The sequence below is a fragment of the Columba livia genome, chromosome 4 (assembly GCF_036013475.1).
Source record: "Columba livia isolate bColLiv1 breed racing homer chromosome 4, bColLiv1.pat.W.v2, whole genome shotgun sequence".
Classification (NCBI taxonomy): domain Eukaryota; kingdom Metazoa; phylum Chordata; class Aves; order Columbiformes; family Columbidae; genus Columba; species Columba livia.
The window spans coordinates 16075151-16094140 of NC_088605.1; the positions used below are offsets into that span (position 1 = coordinate 16075151).

Sequence of the window (18990 nt, forward strand, 5' to 3'; positions counted from 1 at the left end):
TAAAAATAGGATTATTTATTATCAAAAGGCTCCGGTATTTTTAGAACCAGTAGAGGGGATATTACGGCATTGAAGAGGGCTTTATTCTAGAAAGCGGCTATTTTGAGGCTTGTATAGTGGTTTGTGATAAGCGGGTGTTCAGTTCCCCCCCCCCCCCCCCCCCGGAAGATTATTAATTATCTTTGTCTCTTCAGCCTCCCGGGGCGGGGAGCTCGCCCCTCGGCCGAGCCGGTGTCAGGGGAGCCCCCTCCGTTGCATGGGGGATCGCAGTCTCGGGCTCCCGCAGACGGCGGCCTCCCGCCGCAGCCCCAGCCCACCCTTGGGTGTAGGAGGCGCTGGCTCCACCGGGTCCTTCCCCTCCCCGGCAGCGGCTGCAGCCGCCTCTCATTCCTCCTCCTGCCCCTTCTCACCCGCTGTAACCGGTTCCTCCGGCAGCGGCGGCGTGTCCGGCGGGTCGCCGCCGCCCTCTCTGTTCCCCTTGGCGGCCGCTGCTGCGCATCATCAAACCATGCAGGATGAGCTGCTCCTGGGGGTGACACAGCAGCAGCAGCCAGGCAGCGAGAGGCTGGGCAGCAGCCCCGCATCAGGACACCCCCCTCTCGGCCACCCCTCCTCTGACTTTAAACCGAGTCTCAGCCCCCACCAGGATTTAAACAAGCAGCAACCGCAGCAGCAACAGCCGCCGCCTCCTCAGCTGAGCCAGAAGAGGAAAGAGTTTAAGCAGCAGCAGCTCAGCAGCCCAGCCCAGCTCGGCAGCAGCCACCCCCTGAATAACCACCACCCCCCAGACTATCATCACCACCCCCCTCAGCAGCAGCAGCAGCAGTTCAGCCACCCCACTGACAAGTACCAGCAGCAGGAGCACAGGCTACAGCAGCAGTTCCAGCTCCTCAGCGCTCACCCCCCGGAGCCGCCGCGGACGGGGGACTACTCGCACCTCCGGCCCCTCAGCCCCGCCGAGCACAAGGGCGGCGCGGACAGCGGGGGCTCGGAGCGGCTCGCCCCTTCCTGCCCCGGGGGATCAGTGTCCGCGGACCCCAATGTGGGGGTGGCCGCCGCCTCCTGCGTGAATCCGCCTCCGTCTCCTCCGCATCTGCAGGCGAGAGCCAAGCTGCCCCCCATGGAGTCCCCCCCGAACAGCCACTTGCTGGGCAGCCCCGGGAACCTCCTGCCCGGCGGGCTCGGCTCTGGCTTCAGCAGCCTGCAGAGCCCGGAGATCCCCAGCCCCCATCACCAGAGCGGGGGCGGCTCCTCCTCGGCGGCTTCCCCTCCTCCTCCGCCGCTGCCCGGCTTCGGCACCCCCTGGTCGGTGCAGACCTCGTCGCCGCCTCCGCAGCAGACGCAGCAGCCTCCGGTCTCCAGCGGCAGCGGCGGCGGACAGATCAGCGCGATGCCGCCCCCGAGCCCGGAATCCGAGACCAGCTTCTACCCGGGGATCCCGTCATCGATCAACCCCGCTTTCTTCCAGAGCTTCTCACCGGTGTCTCCTCACAACCCCTGCGCCGGGCCCTTCAGCAGCCCCTTTTCGGCCGCCGCCCCCCCGCCGCCACCGCAGATGAATTTACCTCAGCAGCAGCAGCAACAGCAGAACCGGAGATCCCCAGTGAGCCCCCAGCTCCAGCACCAACACCAGGCAGCGGCCGCCGCCGCCGCCTTCCTGCAGCAGAGAAACTCTTACAACCACCACCAGGTACCGGGCGGCGGCGGGAGGGCCGGGCAGCCGCGGCGGGGCGGCAGGGAGCCCGGGCGAGACGGCTCCGGAAGGGAGCCCGGGGCGGAAAGGGGGACCCCTGGCGAGAGGGAGCCCCGGGGCGGGGAGAGGGCCGGGAGGAGGACGCAGGGACGTGAGGGGTTCTCCGCTCCCCGCGTTTCGCTCGTCGAGGCAGCCGGGAGGTTTCCCTCTTCCCGCTGCCGACGCCCGGCGACGCTGCGCGGCGGTGACAGCCCGGCGAGACCGCGGAGGCAGGGCGGGGCCCGGCCGCTGCAACCCGCCGCGCTCGGGGGGCTGACGGCCGGTGGGAGATCACCTGCGCCCCACGGCCGGTGCTGGCAGGCCGTGGGGCTCGGGCCGAGAGGCCGTTGGCAGCGGCCCGCCCCGCGCTCGGCCGGTGCTCCCCGCCCGTTCCGGGTGGCAGGTGGCGTGGCGGCCGCGTCCCCTGGTCTGTGACCGGCCCTCTTCGGGCCGCCGTCGGCTGCCCAGGGACGCCGTTTCTTTTCGGGATGAGAGGAGGGGTTTTCCTCTTGTAAAAGAGGGCAAACGCTCCTTCTCGTGTCAAGGAGTTTTCTCCGTGAAAATATCCCCCTTGTCCCCCCACAGTCACCCGTAGCGAGCGCGGTGTCCCCGAACAATGCGCCTGACAGCTCCGGCGGTGCCTCCTCCCCGGGGAGCGCCTTCCCCGGCCTCAGACCTGCCCTGGCACCCTCCGGGCGTTTTAGCTTGAGTGGGGACCGGTTACCGAAAGTAGATTGAGAGGGGAAAGCTGTCAGTGTTCCCTTTTCTGGGGCTTTGACCAAAAGTACTTGAATTTGTATCCAAAGACAGAGCTGTGTTTCGGTTATTTTAGTTCTGTTACGGGTTTTAATCAAGCGGCATAACAATCCCGTGTTAAAATGGGAGTTTACCTATGAAAATGGAAGTTTATCTTTCTTCCTGGAATGAAATATTTATTGTAAGAAATCAGAAAATAGCAGATCCCCATTAATATTACCTACTAGTGCGTTATAGCCACGTCTTGCACTGATCATCTGCTTGGTTATGAAAGGCTAAAGTTATATAGGCCTCAATTTTTCTTTCATTCTGCTATTAAATCCTCTCAGTTTTAATCGGTAGAGCTGGATTTGTGAAGCATTTCTGTCAGAACTAGAATCTCACATTAAGTGTGCCTGTACGATAATTGATTTGGATGCATCATGGTTAGGAGCTAGTTGTCCTGAACATCTATAATAACCCTCTTCAAACAAATTCCAAGGCAGTTCTCCAACAGTGAGATGTACAGGAATTTTTTTCTCAGTTACAAGTTGTAGGCAAACTTAAAAAGTACCATGACAGCATAGCTAGCAATATTAGAGGCTCGTTAACATTTGGCATTATCTCTTAAGGTTTGTTTCACAATAAGAGTGCCTGCCTCTCCCGAAATTCCAACCAAAGTATTCAAGTTTTACAACATAATTATCTATCATTATATAGAATCGGATGTTTTGCTGATTACTTGACAAAAAATGGCTTTAATGTTGTTTTTTTTATTGTTTTCTGGCTCTGTAGGGGGTATTCTTATAATTTTATCTTTTTGTCTTTAGAAATTTCTGTTTTATCTAATACATAACATATTGACATGCTTTAAATTTTTAAGTTATTAGAATTGCAAGCTGAGGGTTGCTTGCAGCTTAGCTTAGAGATAAAAGTACTGTGTTTTAACTTCGCAGAACTGAATTTAGAATATCACAGAGACACCGTTCCTATGTTTGAGAAAAAGCCTTTCCAAGAGCAATCAGATTTGAGAACACTAAAGATAAATACTGTTCTTCACTGTCAGTCAGACTCAGTGGGTCCACCTCTTGGTAGTATGACAACCACTATAGGTCACTTTTTATTACAAGTTATGGTTTAGGAATAAAAACTTGTCATCTTGTAAAATCTCCCCTCTGAAGTTTAGTCCTTACATTTTCATAATGAGGAATATAGTGCTCTTGTTAGATACAAAAATACTTGATACCGCATCCAAATAAGAAAAAAAAAATCCTCAAAAAAAAAACCACCCAGATTCCACCCTGCAGAATTCCCCAGATAGTCCCATTCCCTACTCCAGAAATCCTTGAGCTTCAGCATAATGCATTCTAATGTGGAAATGTTAAGAAAGCTCACTCAAATGGATTCTCTGTACAGTAATCAGTGCTCTTTTTGCTCTCATATGGTAATACTGAGACAATAACACTCAAAATACTGGGGGGAAAAAATCTGCCATCTGAATTTTAATTTTCAAATTTCTAATCGCTGTGGTGATACACTGCTACTCACTGAATAGAAGTCATCTTTATTATTATAATTTTTAAAGTTACCTATTAGAAATCATTGTGTTTTGCACAGATCTCACTCTATGATACCAACTAACATATGCTAAAGTAGTCTGGGGTTTTTTGTAATATGGTTTTATACCCTGAAGTTGTTCTATTGCATAGCTTTAAAGAATGCTACCAATTACTAAAATTATAATCTAAATTACTTTCACAGGTACTGCAGGTGGTTTTGGGAAGTTTATGGGCGAGTGGGAATTAATAGGTTTTTCTATGATGCTGTGTTTTCTTCCTTGCTTCAGTAATTAATTTACATGTTATCAGGAAAGTGTGGTTTATAGAAATCTCTGCACATTGATTACTTGGTAGTTGGTTGGGTGTTTTGTTTGTTTCTTTTTTTTTTGTCATTTGAGGTTTTTTTGAAGTAGAAAAAAAATTTCTAGTACTTTTAAAATAATATATATGAATTTTTCTTTTTAGCCTCTTCTGAAGCAGTCGCCCTGGAGCAATCAGAGTAGCGGCTGGAGCACAGGAAATATATCCTGGGGAGGAATGCATGGCAGAGACCATCGTAGAACTGGAAACATGGGAATTCCAGGAACTATGAACCAGATCTCTCCTTTGAAGAAACCCTTTTCTGGTAATGTCATAGCTCCTCCTAAATTTACTCGCTCCACTCCATCACTGACACCAAAATCGTGGATTGAAGATAATGTTTTCCGAACTGACAACAACAGTAATACTCTCCTTCCTTTGCAGGTAAGGATGTCATGTAACTGGTGTGTTCATAGTCATGCATAGCATTTTGACTTCCTTCCTTTTAAAGGAGCACTGAAGAGTAGTTACAGCCCTGATACTTGGTTTGAAAATTGTGTACTTCTATATTATTTTTAATCCTCAATTGCAACTAACCCAAACATATTCAATGTGTTTAGCAAGATACGATTCTCACAGTTAATTAAGAATATTGACTGTCAAGAAAGATAGAAACTGTACCCGCTGATGCAGCCACAGAGCAAAATAGGTTTCATCCAGCAAGTATTTTTACTAATGTTAATGCTCATATTATTATACATCCCTTTAAAACTCAGATTTTTTTTAATTTGCTTGTCCTGTACTGGTTTCCTCACTTCTGTAGATGACTCTGAGTCTTTGTCATGTTTGTCTTTTACTGATATTCTAGGCTGATGTTTGCATGTTAGTGAGATTTTTTTTCCTCCACACTCTAGCAACTTTTGTGTTATGTTTTGGCTGGAAGTTCTGTGATTTAGAACTTTAAACAGGAGGATGTGTCTTAGAACTAAAAGATCTGGGTTCACCTCCTGAATTTTGCCAGTGACATCTTATGTGATGTTAGGTAAGTCACTTCACTCCAGCCTCAGTTACCTGTTGGTAAAATGTTATTTTCCTCATTCCTGCCTATATTCGTTTAGTCATGATACTTCTGGTTAGTGGAGACCTTTATTATTGTGGATCCCAATCTCAGTTGCCATTCTAACAATTTATAGTTTTTGCATGCTTTTTTGTTCCAAAAAAAGCTTGGGCAACCTATTTTAGAAATTATCCATTTCAAAATAGAAAGCAAATTATTCCATTAATTCTATACCTTCTTTAATTTTTGTTATGCCTGTGTCAGCTTTGGTTTTTGTCTCACATAGAGCTACTATATTCCAGCAGAAGTAAAAAGGATAATATGCAGAGAAAATAGTTAGAACATTTATTTACCGTCCACATAAGGCTGTTGCAGTTGTTTTTGTTAGGTGTCACACAGAGTAACCTGGAGTTTCATTTGTCATCGTTGTGACCATGTTTGACTTTGCACAGCTGTATTTCCATCAATTAGCAAGCTAATCCATACATAGCTGCAATAGCAGCAAAAGGCTGCTCCCTGGGACCAGATTTCCCACTGCAGTTCCTATTTTTCTTACCACTTCGCTGGTGGAGTTCCATTTCACATAAGAGGCCATGTCCCGACACTGTCCAGTTGAGCTCTGATACTTGGAGCAACCTTGAGGCTAATGGTGACTTTTGGACATACCTAAATTCTGCCCCAAGTGGCAGTGGACCTGAAAAGTTAAGAGGATTTGCCTACACTGTGAGGACTTGTTTCATTAGCCTTGAATAATTTTTGTGTGGGTGGAAAGATGGGAAAAAGGTACCATTAATGTAGTCAACCTGTTCTGTTAAGGAAAACAGATTACAGATAGGTAATGCTCTGCAGTGGATGTCTCCAAGAATAGTTGAAAGTAAACATTGAACTGTCTCCCAAAGATGTTAGCCTAAGAAACGGGTTTAAAAATATTAATGCCATCATACATTGAAACTGCAGTGACGTATACATTGGAATTCATATACAGCTAAGCACAAGCTGGGAATATATTTACTCATTCAATATGCCTTACAAGTCAGTATGACTTTACTTTGAACTTTCAGAAGCTTCCACAGTGGTCATCTAATATAGATGAACTCACTCGATGTTTAAACAAGTCTTGTGCATTCAAAGGATAATCTAAATCATGTCTAGGGTAGAAAAAAATGCCTGCAATTTAGTTTTTGATAAATTACGTTAATGTTTTTGTTTGGGGTTGGTTTGGTGGTTAGTTTTGGTTTGGTTTGTTGTTTTTTTGTGTTTGTTTTTTTTTTTTTTTAAGAGGATCTAAGTGAGAAGGTGGGCACACTTAATTGTTGCTGGTCTTACTGTGAGTACCAGAGCCACCAGCTAAATAGACCTATTTGTCTGGCCATATTTAGGCTGTTGATCTGTTTATGCTTAAATGTCGCTTAGTGTGTATAAAGTCATAGTTGCGGAACACAGTAACAATAATCCTCTTTGAAGGTTTTCAGTGCTATCTGCTGCTATTGTGGAAACACTAGATGTTTCCATAAATTACTTTGCTACACTAAAATCATGCTCTTATTTTTCAGTTGTTATACTATTGTTACGTGGCTAATTCCTTGTGATGACTATTACATTTTGCAAGTCATAATGAAAAAGTTAAATAGAGCTTCTTTTCATCAGGACTTGTGTTGGCAATTGCGATGCTGTCAAACACCCATCTTGCTAATTTGTACTGTGCTTGTCTCCTTCCATAAAAGGCTGAGGTATTTAGATTGAGGATTCTTAAAGATACAGTAGCCATTTCAGAAGATACTAAAAAATAGCTGTAATTAAATTTTGTGCCATTTGGATAGTCTTGCACAAAAGCATTTATGTGTAAGAAGTAACCTGTTTCTTCCAAGATTCCACAGAGCAAGCACCCCTTAGAACGTGTTGAATATATAACTGCATCATTGACAGTTTTGCAGAATACTTTTCCACATGATCATGCATCTGTTTTAGCTGCAGGAATAATTTTGTATGGCAGAGGACAAAACACATCTCCTCTGAACTTTAGCTAGCTTGAGCTTAGCAAATGAAAACAACTTAGAGAAGTCAGTGTCCTCACTAACTTTCTGTATGTCATTAATCTTCTTCTACCATTTAAAAAAAAATGCTGTATATTTTTGGCAAAGTCCAAATGGCATTCGGCAGTGTCAGCTGCTCATCCAGTTTCTGTAAACATGTACCTGATGCAAATAAGATAAGCCACAGAGGAATTGTATCCAAATTGAAAGCTTTTCTCTTCCATGAAACTTCTTTATTGCTTGGTGTCTGTGTTGATGGATGGTCCCCAGTATAGAACTGACATCCATTCTGATGAAAATAATGTTTCTTGGCATTTAATATACCAGTGACAATGAATGTCATTGCTGATAACTGGATAAGTAATTATGTGTATTTCTTAAAGGAATGAAAGCGGGTTTTCTGTACTTCATAGTTAAAACTGAAACATATCCCACGTGAAGTTGAATTCACAGTGGGCACTTTACTGCTTTTCCTTCAGTGGTTTTGAAGGACATTTCAGAGAAATCTTCCAAAGTTCAAGAGTTTTTGTTTTACTTTTAAATAAAAGTAGTAAACATTATGGCAACGTTGATTTAAATGTGAGCAAAATAAGCCTATAGCCAAGTTTTCTTACTGTAAGAAGCTTTTTTTTTTTTTCTCCCTCAGGTTTTTAAGACAAACTACATAAATTAAAGTTCTTTCCTAGACAAAAGTATGTCTACAACTTTAAGTACTGCCATAATGCTTGCACCATTAGAGATACTTCGTATAGGGAAGGAATTGTTGCCTTGTACCAGAATCATTAAGGAACAATTAGAAATCTTGTCAGGTATTCACACTATCTAATTTAAGCATATAATTGAGGAGCCTGTTTCTCCTTGGAGAGAATCTAGGCTCCTTATTTAGCTAATCTAATTCTCTAGAAGAACATACCTGGCACCTTTAACCATGTACAGCCACTGGGATTCCAGTTCAGGCACTTCTACTCTATGTCAAGAAGTCAGACAATATGAATATTCTCTGTTATTTCCTGATCCAAAGTACAAGAAAAAGAATATAGGGCGCAAAACTAAAAATATATTTCTAATCCCAGATACTGTTGTTTTCACCCCCAAAACGTGCTTCAGGTGTTTCTGTGGCCAAAATGCAGGGAAATAAATTAGTGTTTTGTATATATATATATTTTTTTTTTTTTTTAATTTATGTCCCTTGGATGAGGAAAATAATTAACCATTTTGATTTTTTTTTAATTGTAGTGTTTACTACATCTATTTTGATTGCAAGCTTAACGTTTCTTAACAACTTTCAAATAAGCTTGCTAAAACCTGTTACAACAATTCAATAATACAGTTCAGTGTTATACACATTTAACTATTTTCATTCTATTAAAACTACTGCATTTTATTAATATGAATTTAGGTTTTGTGTCTCTTTTGAGTTAACAAAACACACTGCCTGTCCGGGTGTTTTTTCACCTTGATTTGTCCTTCCTGTTTGTTCAAACAAAAGTACATGCAATGTTCATCGTCCTAAAAGCTGAGCTGTATTACTCTACATTTGAATGTAGCTTTCCAGCTGGGGATTTGTATGGTAAAGATACCTTCTCTGACAAATGCAGATTTTTCTTCTTATTTTTGAAGTGTGCTAAAGTTTTCAAAGAAAACAAAACATATGCAAAGCAAAATGAGTTTTAAGATTGTGTGTCACAACAGGTGTTAGTTTTAGATATAAAATTAAAACTGCTGCAATATTACTTCGGCCTTAAAATCACTTGCATTCTGATGATTACAGATTCTCAATATGACAGCTTTAGTACAGTTTAACAAATGTAGCTTAACAGTTTAAATGACAAATCTAGATGATACACACACCAGTCAATGCTAGATGAAGAGCAAGTTGCTAAACTTGGGTTCTTAATGCCATATTTAGACTCCTAAATAGGTGGCCTGTTTCTTCAGCAGTGCTGAGTGTTTGGCAGCTCATGTTAAACTTGAAGGCATCAGGAGTATCTCACTGCTAAATTCTCTTAATCTTCAGAGTGGTGTAATTGTCCAAACACTGATTTGTAAGCCAGGCTTTACAAGCTTTTTTAACGAAGGCAATACCTGCAACAGTACAGTGTCTTCAGGATTTTTGATGCAGTAGATAGATTACCCAGGGCTGATTAAATAACATACAAAACCAGATACTTGTGTCTGAAGACCATACTGGGGATATCTCTAACTGCTGAAAATGGTCTCCTACCATACTTTTAAATTCAGGATCAAGACCTTTGAATAAATAGTATTGTGAGCTGCACAGATGAATGATTCAAAGCTAGAAATTGCAGAAATTTTGTGTGGCTTATCATATATAACCATGATGTTTTTGTGACTTTTTATGAACTAAGAATTCTTTCTACTGTTAGAATTCGCTTCAGTTACACAGTTCATTCTATTAATGCAAGTCAAAATCAGAGTTAGGAAAATTCATCAAAATATTTAGCAGCTGTGATACTATAGCATTGATGCGTACACAGTGTAGCATATCTTGCCTCATTCTGTCTGCCAAAGCAGGGTTGCTCTCTGAGTTAAAATGGGTACGATCTTACCTCAGATCTATCCAGAAGTACATTTACCATATGGTCTGATGTGTTTGCATTTAAATACTCAAGACTGTATGGATATTTCTAGATGAGGGGGAATAGGTAAAAAAAAAACCCCACACCCAAAACTTCAATAACATCTTCCTCTTCAAAGTCTAATTGTTCCTTTAATTATTTTGTTGAAGCCATTAATATACAAATCTTCTAGATTTGCCTTGTCAGTCTTGCCAAGCCTTTAATCATCTCCATAATGTGTCTGGTTTGTTTCCAGTTTATAAATGTATATTCTTGATCTGAAGTACTCCAGTGTGGATACAGTACGTGGTGTTGGGATTTTTTGGTTTGTTTTTAAATGCTTATGTAGTTGGGAAGTAGGTGTGTCTTTGCCACAGAACCTGTTTTTGGTGAATTTTGGACTGGATTTAGCTAGCTTACATAGCTGATTGTGTCATTTAAACCTTAAAACACTTTTGTTGTCAGGTTGACCGTTCACAGATGTCTACGAGATACTATAGTTCATCTTTACCACTAATGACAGTATGGAAAGTAACCAAGCAATTTCATGTGTCTACTTTGAGCCTTCCTCCTTGCTTTTTTATAGAGCTAAAATTGTAGTTAAGTCATAGGTTTTCATATTAAGTTTTTCATTTACGCTACTTATGGTTTCAACAAGAGGCTTATGATTATAGTATATCTTCACTGAAATGAGAATTACTTGAACTTCAGATGTTAGCAAAGAGGATAGTTTAGAATATATAATGTACTTAATTGTTAGGTTATTACTTTTAACATAAACAGTGAATACTATATCCAGGTACTCCAAGTCTGTGAATAGTTACTTCAGTCAGCTGTCACTTTCTAGTCTTAGAATACATTTTTATTCAGGTCAGTTTTAAGGTGAAAAAAATGGAACTCATTAACATTTTAATTTGAAAGTGATTTTTTTTTAAAGTTTCTTTAATTGAACTTTAAAAAAAATCAGTTAATTTGTCAAAATCAGAATTACAGAGTCTTTTTTGCAGCCTGCTAAGACCATACTCAAAACTGACTAGGAGCTTTATGACTTTTAAATTGTTTCCAGCCCCCACTGGATAGTGATACATTTCTTTAGACTATGAAGGGATGTGTACAATAATATATTTTAAAATATTCTTGCGTTTACTGAATTTAATATGTTAACGGTCTAATTTTTTACTTCAAGTAATCCTACAGATAAGTAGTTTAAAGCATGTGTCCAAAATTCAAAGTTGTTTAACTTTTTAACTATGAAGCTCTATTTGCAGTATTTGTGGTTAAAGATTAGCAAAATTGTGTTCACTGTTTAATAGGTAAAGGACAATACATAAGCTTTGAGATATAACTGCACTGGGTTTCTGTGAATGCTCAAACAGGATAATCTTTGCATAAATTTCATGGATATATTTAGAAGTCCTAAATAAACTGTGTGAAGAAAAATGAATTGCCCAACAATTTAATGTTGAGACTTGCTCTTCAGAGAAAGCTGCCCTCCTCCCATTCATTCCACACCTAGATGTATGGGGGGAGGACTTCTCAAATGCACACTTTGAAGATCTATTTTCCATTACACTGTCATAAAGTCTTTCTAGACTAACTATCCTATGGGTAGGATACTTCTCCTGTATTGTGTAAATTTGTAAAAATTCAGGAATAATTATCAGTTCTCTGTAAACTTTCTTACATAGTTTTAACTTGTGAAGTGACAACTTGTCACTTAGCCATGTACCTCTGAATCTGGAGGCAGTTACACCAAAACCACATTTTCAGTTCTGCTGTCTATGAACACAGTTGTGATTCTGGTGTTGGAAAGTTAGTTAAAGCAGAATTCAAATGTTTATACAAAGAAATAAAAAGCTAGCATGAGCATCTGTGGTATTTGGGAGAGCTTAACTATCTGCTCTGGGAAGAAAAAGCTGGCATTACGTTGTGACATTCCACCGAGATGGACCTTCTGACACAGCAGGAGTTCACTTGTTCTTAGCTCAGGACTGAGGAGCCACTGCAGTGAGGGAAATGCAAAGTATTTTGCAGGAATTCATCCTTGACAAAAGGAGCTTTTGGAGTCAGGATGATACATGGCTTGTATTAATATGTATGCTTATGTATCAGTCCCTTTGTACTACTGATTATCTTTAGTTTCATTATTTCAACACAGTTGATAAGCAGTTATCTTCTAAAACAACTGGGAAACAGTGAAATAATAACAGGGAAATAGTTCTAATTCTTGGGACTACTTCCATGTTGTTTTAAAGGTAGTTCCAGGTTATTTAAGATGATAACTGCTTATCAGCTGTGTTGAAATAATGGAACTAAAGATAGTCTCAAGAATTAGGTGTATTTCCACATGCATGGAAAACTATCTAGAACAGTCGTGTTCTATGACAGTGCTTTCCATGCTTGTCCCAAAGATTAAAAAAAATTACAACGGAAGTTTTCTGACTGAGCAGAGCATGCTGTAATAGAATAGTCCCTTTTCAAACCTCTCTGGATTTATTTTCTACAGCAGAACTTTCTAGAAAGTCTTTGCTGATGTGACCTAAGAACTTTTAAGTTCTGCTTTGAAATGAAAGCTTCAAATTTGTGTAGGTGATAACTGTGCTTTTTAAAGATGTGATGTACATAGTTGGGGAGCACAAAGCAGTGTTGTAGCATAATAAAGCCTAGTTGCACAACGGCTTAAAATGAACCCTGTACCCAAAGAATGGCTTATTCCTTTTGAGATAGCTATATTTCGGATAATGTTGCTCTACAGTATGAAGTTCATCAGTGTGAAATGGAATAATGTTAAAAGTTTGAAGCACTGATCACCTAGATATTACCCCGACTCACAAGTGGATGGTGTGGTGTGCGTAGTGAGATGGCAGAATACAATTCCCACTTTAAATCCTGCTTTACTTGAGTGTATTCACACCATTTTGATATTGTATCGTGCATGCCTGTTGCATGTTTCCACTGCCAGAAATGAAGTAATACAATTCAAAGAAACACACCTTTTTGAGCTGTATAGACATGAACTTTCTGAGGTCTAAAGAGGATGATGGAAATTTGTCTTCTGCTTCTAACAGCACAGGACCTTTCCACTTTGGATACACAGAACTTGCAAAACAGAATGATGCAGGGGTGAAGTTATAATGTCAGCCAGTGGAGAAGTTTACAGATGAATCACAAACATGTGTTATATGCTTCACTTTTCCATTTCTCTGTAATATCCATGACTGGTTTTAGGAATTAGCTATGGTGAAGCCCTTTCACAGAATCACAGAATGTCAGGCATTGGAAGGGACCTCAAAAGGTCATCTAGTCCAATCCCCCTGCTGGAGCAGAAACACCTAGATGAGGTTACACAGGAAGGTGTCCAGGTGGGTTTTGAATGTCTCCAGAGTAGGAGACTCCACAACCCCCCTGGGCAGCCTGTTCCAGTGTCTGTCACACTCACTGTGAAGAAGCTGCTTCTCATATTTAAGTGGAACCTCTTGTGTTCCAGTTTGTACCCAATACCCCTTGTCCTCTCATTGGTTGTCACAGAGAAGAGCCTGGCTCCATCCTCATGACATTCACTCTTTACATATTTATAAACATTAATCAGGTCACCCCTCCGTCTCCTCCAAGCTAAAAAGACCCAGCTCTCTCAGCCTTTCCTCATAAGGAAGATGCTCCACTCCCTTAATGGTCTTTGTTGCCCTGTGCTGGACCCTCTCCAGCAGTTCCCTGTCCTTCTTGAACTGAGGGGCCCGGAACCGGACACAATATTCCAGGTGTGGTCTCACCAAGGCAGAGTAGAGGGGGAGGAGAACCTCTCTCGACCTACTAACCACCCCCTTCTAATACACCCCTGGATGCCATTGGCCTTCCTGGCCACAAGGGCACAGTGCTGGCTCATGGTCATCCTGCTGTCCACCAGGACCCCCAGGTCTCTTTCCCCTATACTGCACTCCAACATGTCGTTCCCCAACTTATACTGGTGCCTGGGATTGTTCTTAACCACATGCGAGACTCTACATTTGCCCTTGTTACATTTCATTAAATTTTTCCCTGCCCAGCTCTCCAGCCTGTCCAGGTCTCTCTGGATGACAGCACAGCCTTCTGGCGTGTCAGCTACTCTCCCAGCTTGGTGTCATCAGCAAACTTGCTGACAGTGCACTCTATTCCTTCATCTTTCTTAAGGTTTCTGCTCTTCAGGGCACAGTCTGCAGTAATTATCATTTGCCAGGTAGTCATGTGTTATCCCAACATATCTGTATATAGCAATGATCAGAAAACAAATAAGAAAATCTGATTTAGTGAGCCTGTAACAAAGATGAAGTGTCGCACACACAGTTCAGTCCAGTTTTTACCAATACTAGTTCTTTTCCCCTGACAGCTACAGAGGTAGCAAAGCTGCTTTCTGTTGACTCAGCACTGGTTTTCGCAAGAGCGTTTACCTGCCTACGAAGTACTGGCTTCAACTGGATTTAAGGCTTCATTAAAAATCCTGATGAGAGACCTGAATGCTAGGGGACAGTAGGGAACAGATCCAGCTTTGTCACTGCTTACACCTTCTATAGAAAGCAAATTTGCTGTGGTAAGCAGGTTCTTTTCATTGTGTGACTGAGAAGCAAACCTGCAAGGGTATGGAAACAGATTAGTCACTCCAGTTTCATTCTGCTGCTTCTCGGGACAGCTAGAGAACTGAATGAAAGCCAGCCAGTCCCAAAATAAGGCTGCCATGAACTAAAATAGTACTGGCGACTTGTTGGCACTCAGACCAGGTTGAAGATCACCTCACGGAGTGTCAGTGGCGTTTGGTCTGGGACATGGTGGGAGGCAAGACAAACATACTTTTAGGATTTATCATTAAAGTTATCTCAGGGCTTCCAAAAAGAAAATAAAAGATCCAATCAAGTGAACATAGCAGATTGCGTACCCAGCAGGAAGCTGTTATTCTTCGTAGTTTTTTGAGGGAAAGAAAGGTTTAAAAAAGGCTTTTCCCTCATCATCCCAATATTGTTCCAAGTTGACTAAAGTTTCTAAGAAAGATGAAAGTAAAATCTTAGTTTCATCATGTCTTGTTTTGCAAAGCTATTGATAAGTCACAGTTTCTGACTCATAGAAAACCTTTATTTCAAAGCTTGCTTACTCACTCCCCAAATATGAAGAATACCTGTAGTTTCATGTAGGTTTGAAATTCATCTATATTCTGCTGAACTGTCATGGAAAGTCACAGTGAGTGTGGGTCAGACATCTTCTGTCCCCGTTATACGTACTAAGTGGATGGTTGCATCTTCAGTGAATTTTAATGGTCGTGGGACATGCGTGGTGTATTTCATCTTACTCTGTTCAATTACTCTAGTACAACTAGAGAGAAAACAACAGTCAAAATCAAAGCATGATTACAGGATTCCTTCAAGTGCAATACAGTCCAGCCAGAAGCTGTGCAAGTAGGAGAGATTAAGGTTTTATGCAAACTATTTTCAGTATCCCAGAAATACCCTTCAGGTATCCCAGAAAGACCAAAGGAGTTAGAAGTCATCTTTTTTCTGTCTCTGTAACTTGAGTGCGTTAGAAAACATGGCAGAAAATATCATAGTTGAGCGTAAAATCAGTGAAAACTTTTATCATTTTTTACAATAACTTTCATTACCATCAGGGAGAACAGGTTGTAAGACATTATTGTAACTCTTCTTAATCTTCATATGCAAAAAAAAAAAGTTCCCTATAAGGCCGATAATCTATTAACATTAGTAAGCTTTGGGACATTTTCTTTTCATAGTCTGGCTTTGATTTTCCAACCTTTAACCATTTAGTGCTGACTGTTTGTAACTCAAGTCTTTGTGTACGAAGAGTCTCAGATTAGTGGCCCAGAAGTGCAGTCTGGGCAGTGGCCGAGGGCCCATGCCAGGTCCTTAGCACCAAGGAAATACTTGCTTTCATAGGAGATGACTGTCCTTCTTGTCTTGTAGTTCCCCACCTCACTATTTAACTTCTGCATGAAATGAAATTGAGCTCCTACAGACATTAGTCTCCTTCATTAAACAGCCTAATGCTTAACGCTGCTGTGGATCACCAGAACTGATTCAAGCAGCTTTTCTGAAGGAAACAGGTGATCACAGGCTGTCAAAGTGCATACACACAAGAGTTCTTCACTGTGCATCTCTAGCTTTATATTTGGATGCTATTAAACTTACCGTTAATAAAATCTGGTCTTACTGTTAATAAATTCAGGTATGTTAAGTTTTTATATCATTGTTCATCTCAAGAGTGTCTGAGTGTACGGCCTTTAGAAGGCACCTTTGTATTCGTATCATGTTTCCTGTTAAAAAGTACAGAATTTGTATTCCAATACTAAGGATTTTATTCTCTTTTAGGATCGAAATAGAATGTATGACAGTCTGAATATGCACTCTTTGGAAAACTCCCTTATTGACATTATGAGAGCAGAGCATGATCCACTTAAAGGTATGTTATTATGTTAAATAAAGAAAAAAGGGTCATCATTCTGCATATTTGAATTAGTACTGATTGCTAATTTAGCTTATAGGTTCATATTAAAATAGCAAATGAATTATTTTCTGAACTTGCCTGAAAGGTCAATCTCAAGCTGTATTCTATTGAAAACATTGTTTTACAGGTGTTTAAAACTTAAGCTTTAATGTCTTCATAAGTTTTTCTCCCTCAACCCTCTATCTTTTCCTCCTTTCCCCCAAGAAATGTTTTATTTGAAATTTGCTTGTCTGCTGTAGGGAATTCTACCTCAATTTGTGGAGATACTGTTGCTAGAGGTAGCCAAAAGAGGGTAGGTGGGGAATCAAACCACTGCCAGTGTTAGCTGGCTAATTTTCCCTTTCCTTGCAGTGGAAGCTGAAAAGAAAATTAAGTCCACTGATAATTTCAGGTTTTGTCCTTTCAAATATTTTTTCACAGCTCCTGGAAAGTAATAATCCATCTAATTGTTCAGTTTCTGTTTGAAGAAGTGCAGATATACACTTGGCTTTAGAATGCTGGTTCTTCTTACCCTTCTGGGCTCTGTTCAAATCAAATATGCAGTGAGCATCTAGCTAATATTTGTGGGCTTCCATTTTGACTGCTCTACTCACTTCACATTAACTCAGTCTTTTCAAATTCTGTTTTTCCATACTTATTCTCAGGTGGCATTTACCATTGATCTTTGGGATGGGAAGCCCAAACCATTTTATTTGGCCTGATCAAATGTTACTTCATTTGTTGATGTTCTAATTAGGCTAACACAGTCTAACTTCAGTATTATCCAAGATACACTTGCTCTGCAGAAATGAAGTCTCAGGATTGAAGCAATTGAAAAAAAATTAAAAATTATTTCTTTATTTTCACATTGTTATTTACTCCCATTCATTCTCCATTTCTAGGGGCTCCTAGACTTAATATAGATTATATTAGCACATAAGGGCCTGTGTCGTCCTAATTTGAAAGATGCTTTGCTAGAGTCTGCTCATGGTTCTCTTAAGATCTGTAATCAATTGGAAAACCTGTAGTATTCAGTTAGGATGTAATAGTGTTCTAAGATCTACAATGTAAAGCCAAAAGTTTGGGGATTTTTTTGTCAAGCTGATAATCTCTACAAAGCATCAGTAAGTAGGTAGCATTTAGTTGGCCAGTTAATTTTCCTCTTCAGAGTGGAAGCTGAAATTAATTTTTCTTAGATCTTCTGAAGTCTGATCTCTTGTTCTTTACTGCCTACAGAGAATTGATTCCAGTTTTAACCAGTTTATAATTTAAATCCATTATTAAATTCAGTTTCTGTCTATTCTGCATGTTTACAAAACATTACTGAGTAACACGAAGGGGTTAAAACCTGTGAACAGTCAGCCCAGTGGTAACTGCTGTGGACTGAGAACAACGTGCATATTCATCGAGGACAAGGTAACTAGGTAGATTGTCCCTGTTGCAAAGCATTGTTGTTTCAATTTGCCACACTCAAGTGGTGACTAATAAATCAATGGTTATCTGAGCTCAAATTTTCCCATCAGGAAATCTACTAAAAGGTAAAGCTACTCTTAGACATAAAATACGAGAATGCGGATCTTCTATTGCAATATACTGTCATTGGTACCTCTCACATTCCTGAAAATCAGTCGGTTTCTTCACTTTTTTCTGTGCACGCTGACATGACAAATGCAAGTGTTTGCTCTTTTCCTCTGACATCTTGCTGTTTTCATTTTGGCTTTATAATGCAGAGGAGTTTTCAGAGGCACAGTGAGCACAGAAAAGACACATTTTTATCTTTTCCTATTTCATTATGATGCAAAAGATGAAAATGATGTAATTTGATAATATTTTTTCAGTGAAATTAAGACAAGAAAAAGCTTTTATATTTTAAAGTGAATTGGGTTCATACTTTTGAAAAACTTGGTAAAGTTTCCATCATTATTCTGTGTTTTCCAGCGACAGGAGTATATGGTTTCAGTCTAGGGTTAAGACTTTTTTAACCAGTTTCACCATCGTACACTCTTGCAGTGAAAATTCTGCTAAGTTTTATGTTTGAACTAAAACAGATGGAAGCCATAGATAGTGATGAATTCAAAGGAAATAATTTTTTTGAATGCCAGAGAACAATGCACATGTCAACTGAATTTAACTAGAGTAATTGTGTTCTGTTCTTTAAATTGGTTAAGATATTTTTTTTTCCTCTTTGGAAGTTATTATTTCAGCTGAAACAGCGACATTATTAACAGTAGGACACAATAAATGTTCATTACTGACTGAAAAAGGGAATAAGAGATCACGTCCTAGAATAATCTTTTAGTTCCTCTCTACCCCTCTTCTGTTTAGTCACCATTAGTTGGCATTTCTGTAATTTCCTACCAACTTTTTTTCTTCTGCACACCCTGAAACACTGATTTTGTTATTTCACTCTCTGTGGCTTTTCACCACAGAGAATCTGACATTTACTTAAGAACCTGTCATATTTGCTTGCAGAATGCACAGGATTAAGAATATTGTTGTTTATTTGTTGTTCTTATTGATATATAATGTACTT

The 18990-nt window shown here is 40.7% G+C and overlaps 1 protein-coding gene across 6 annotated transcripts in view; it reads left to right on the forward strand.

Annotated features, from left to right (window-relative positions):
- Window positions 1-111: 111 nt before the first annotated feature.
- CPEB2 (cytoplasmic polyadenylation element binding protein 2) overlaps window positions 112-18990 on the forward strand; it is a 55042-nt gene continuing 36163 nt past the window's right edge. For 5 of the 6 annotated variants that reach the window (XM_065060563.1, XM_065060564.1, XM_065060565.1 and 2 more), the window contains exons 1-3: window positions 112-1690; window positions 4492-4770; window positions 16343-16433. In XM_065060563.1, coding sequence (XP_064916635.1) covers window positions 257-1690; window positions 4492-4770; window positions 16343-16433 — 1804 coding nt within the window. In that variant the 5' untranslated portion in view covers window positions 112-256. The other variant, XM_013366635.3, reaches the window with a different exon arrangement.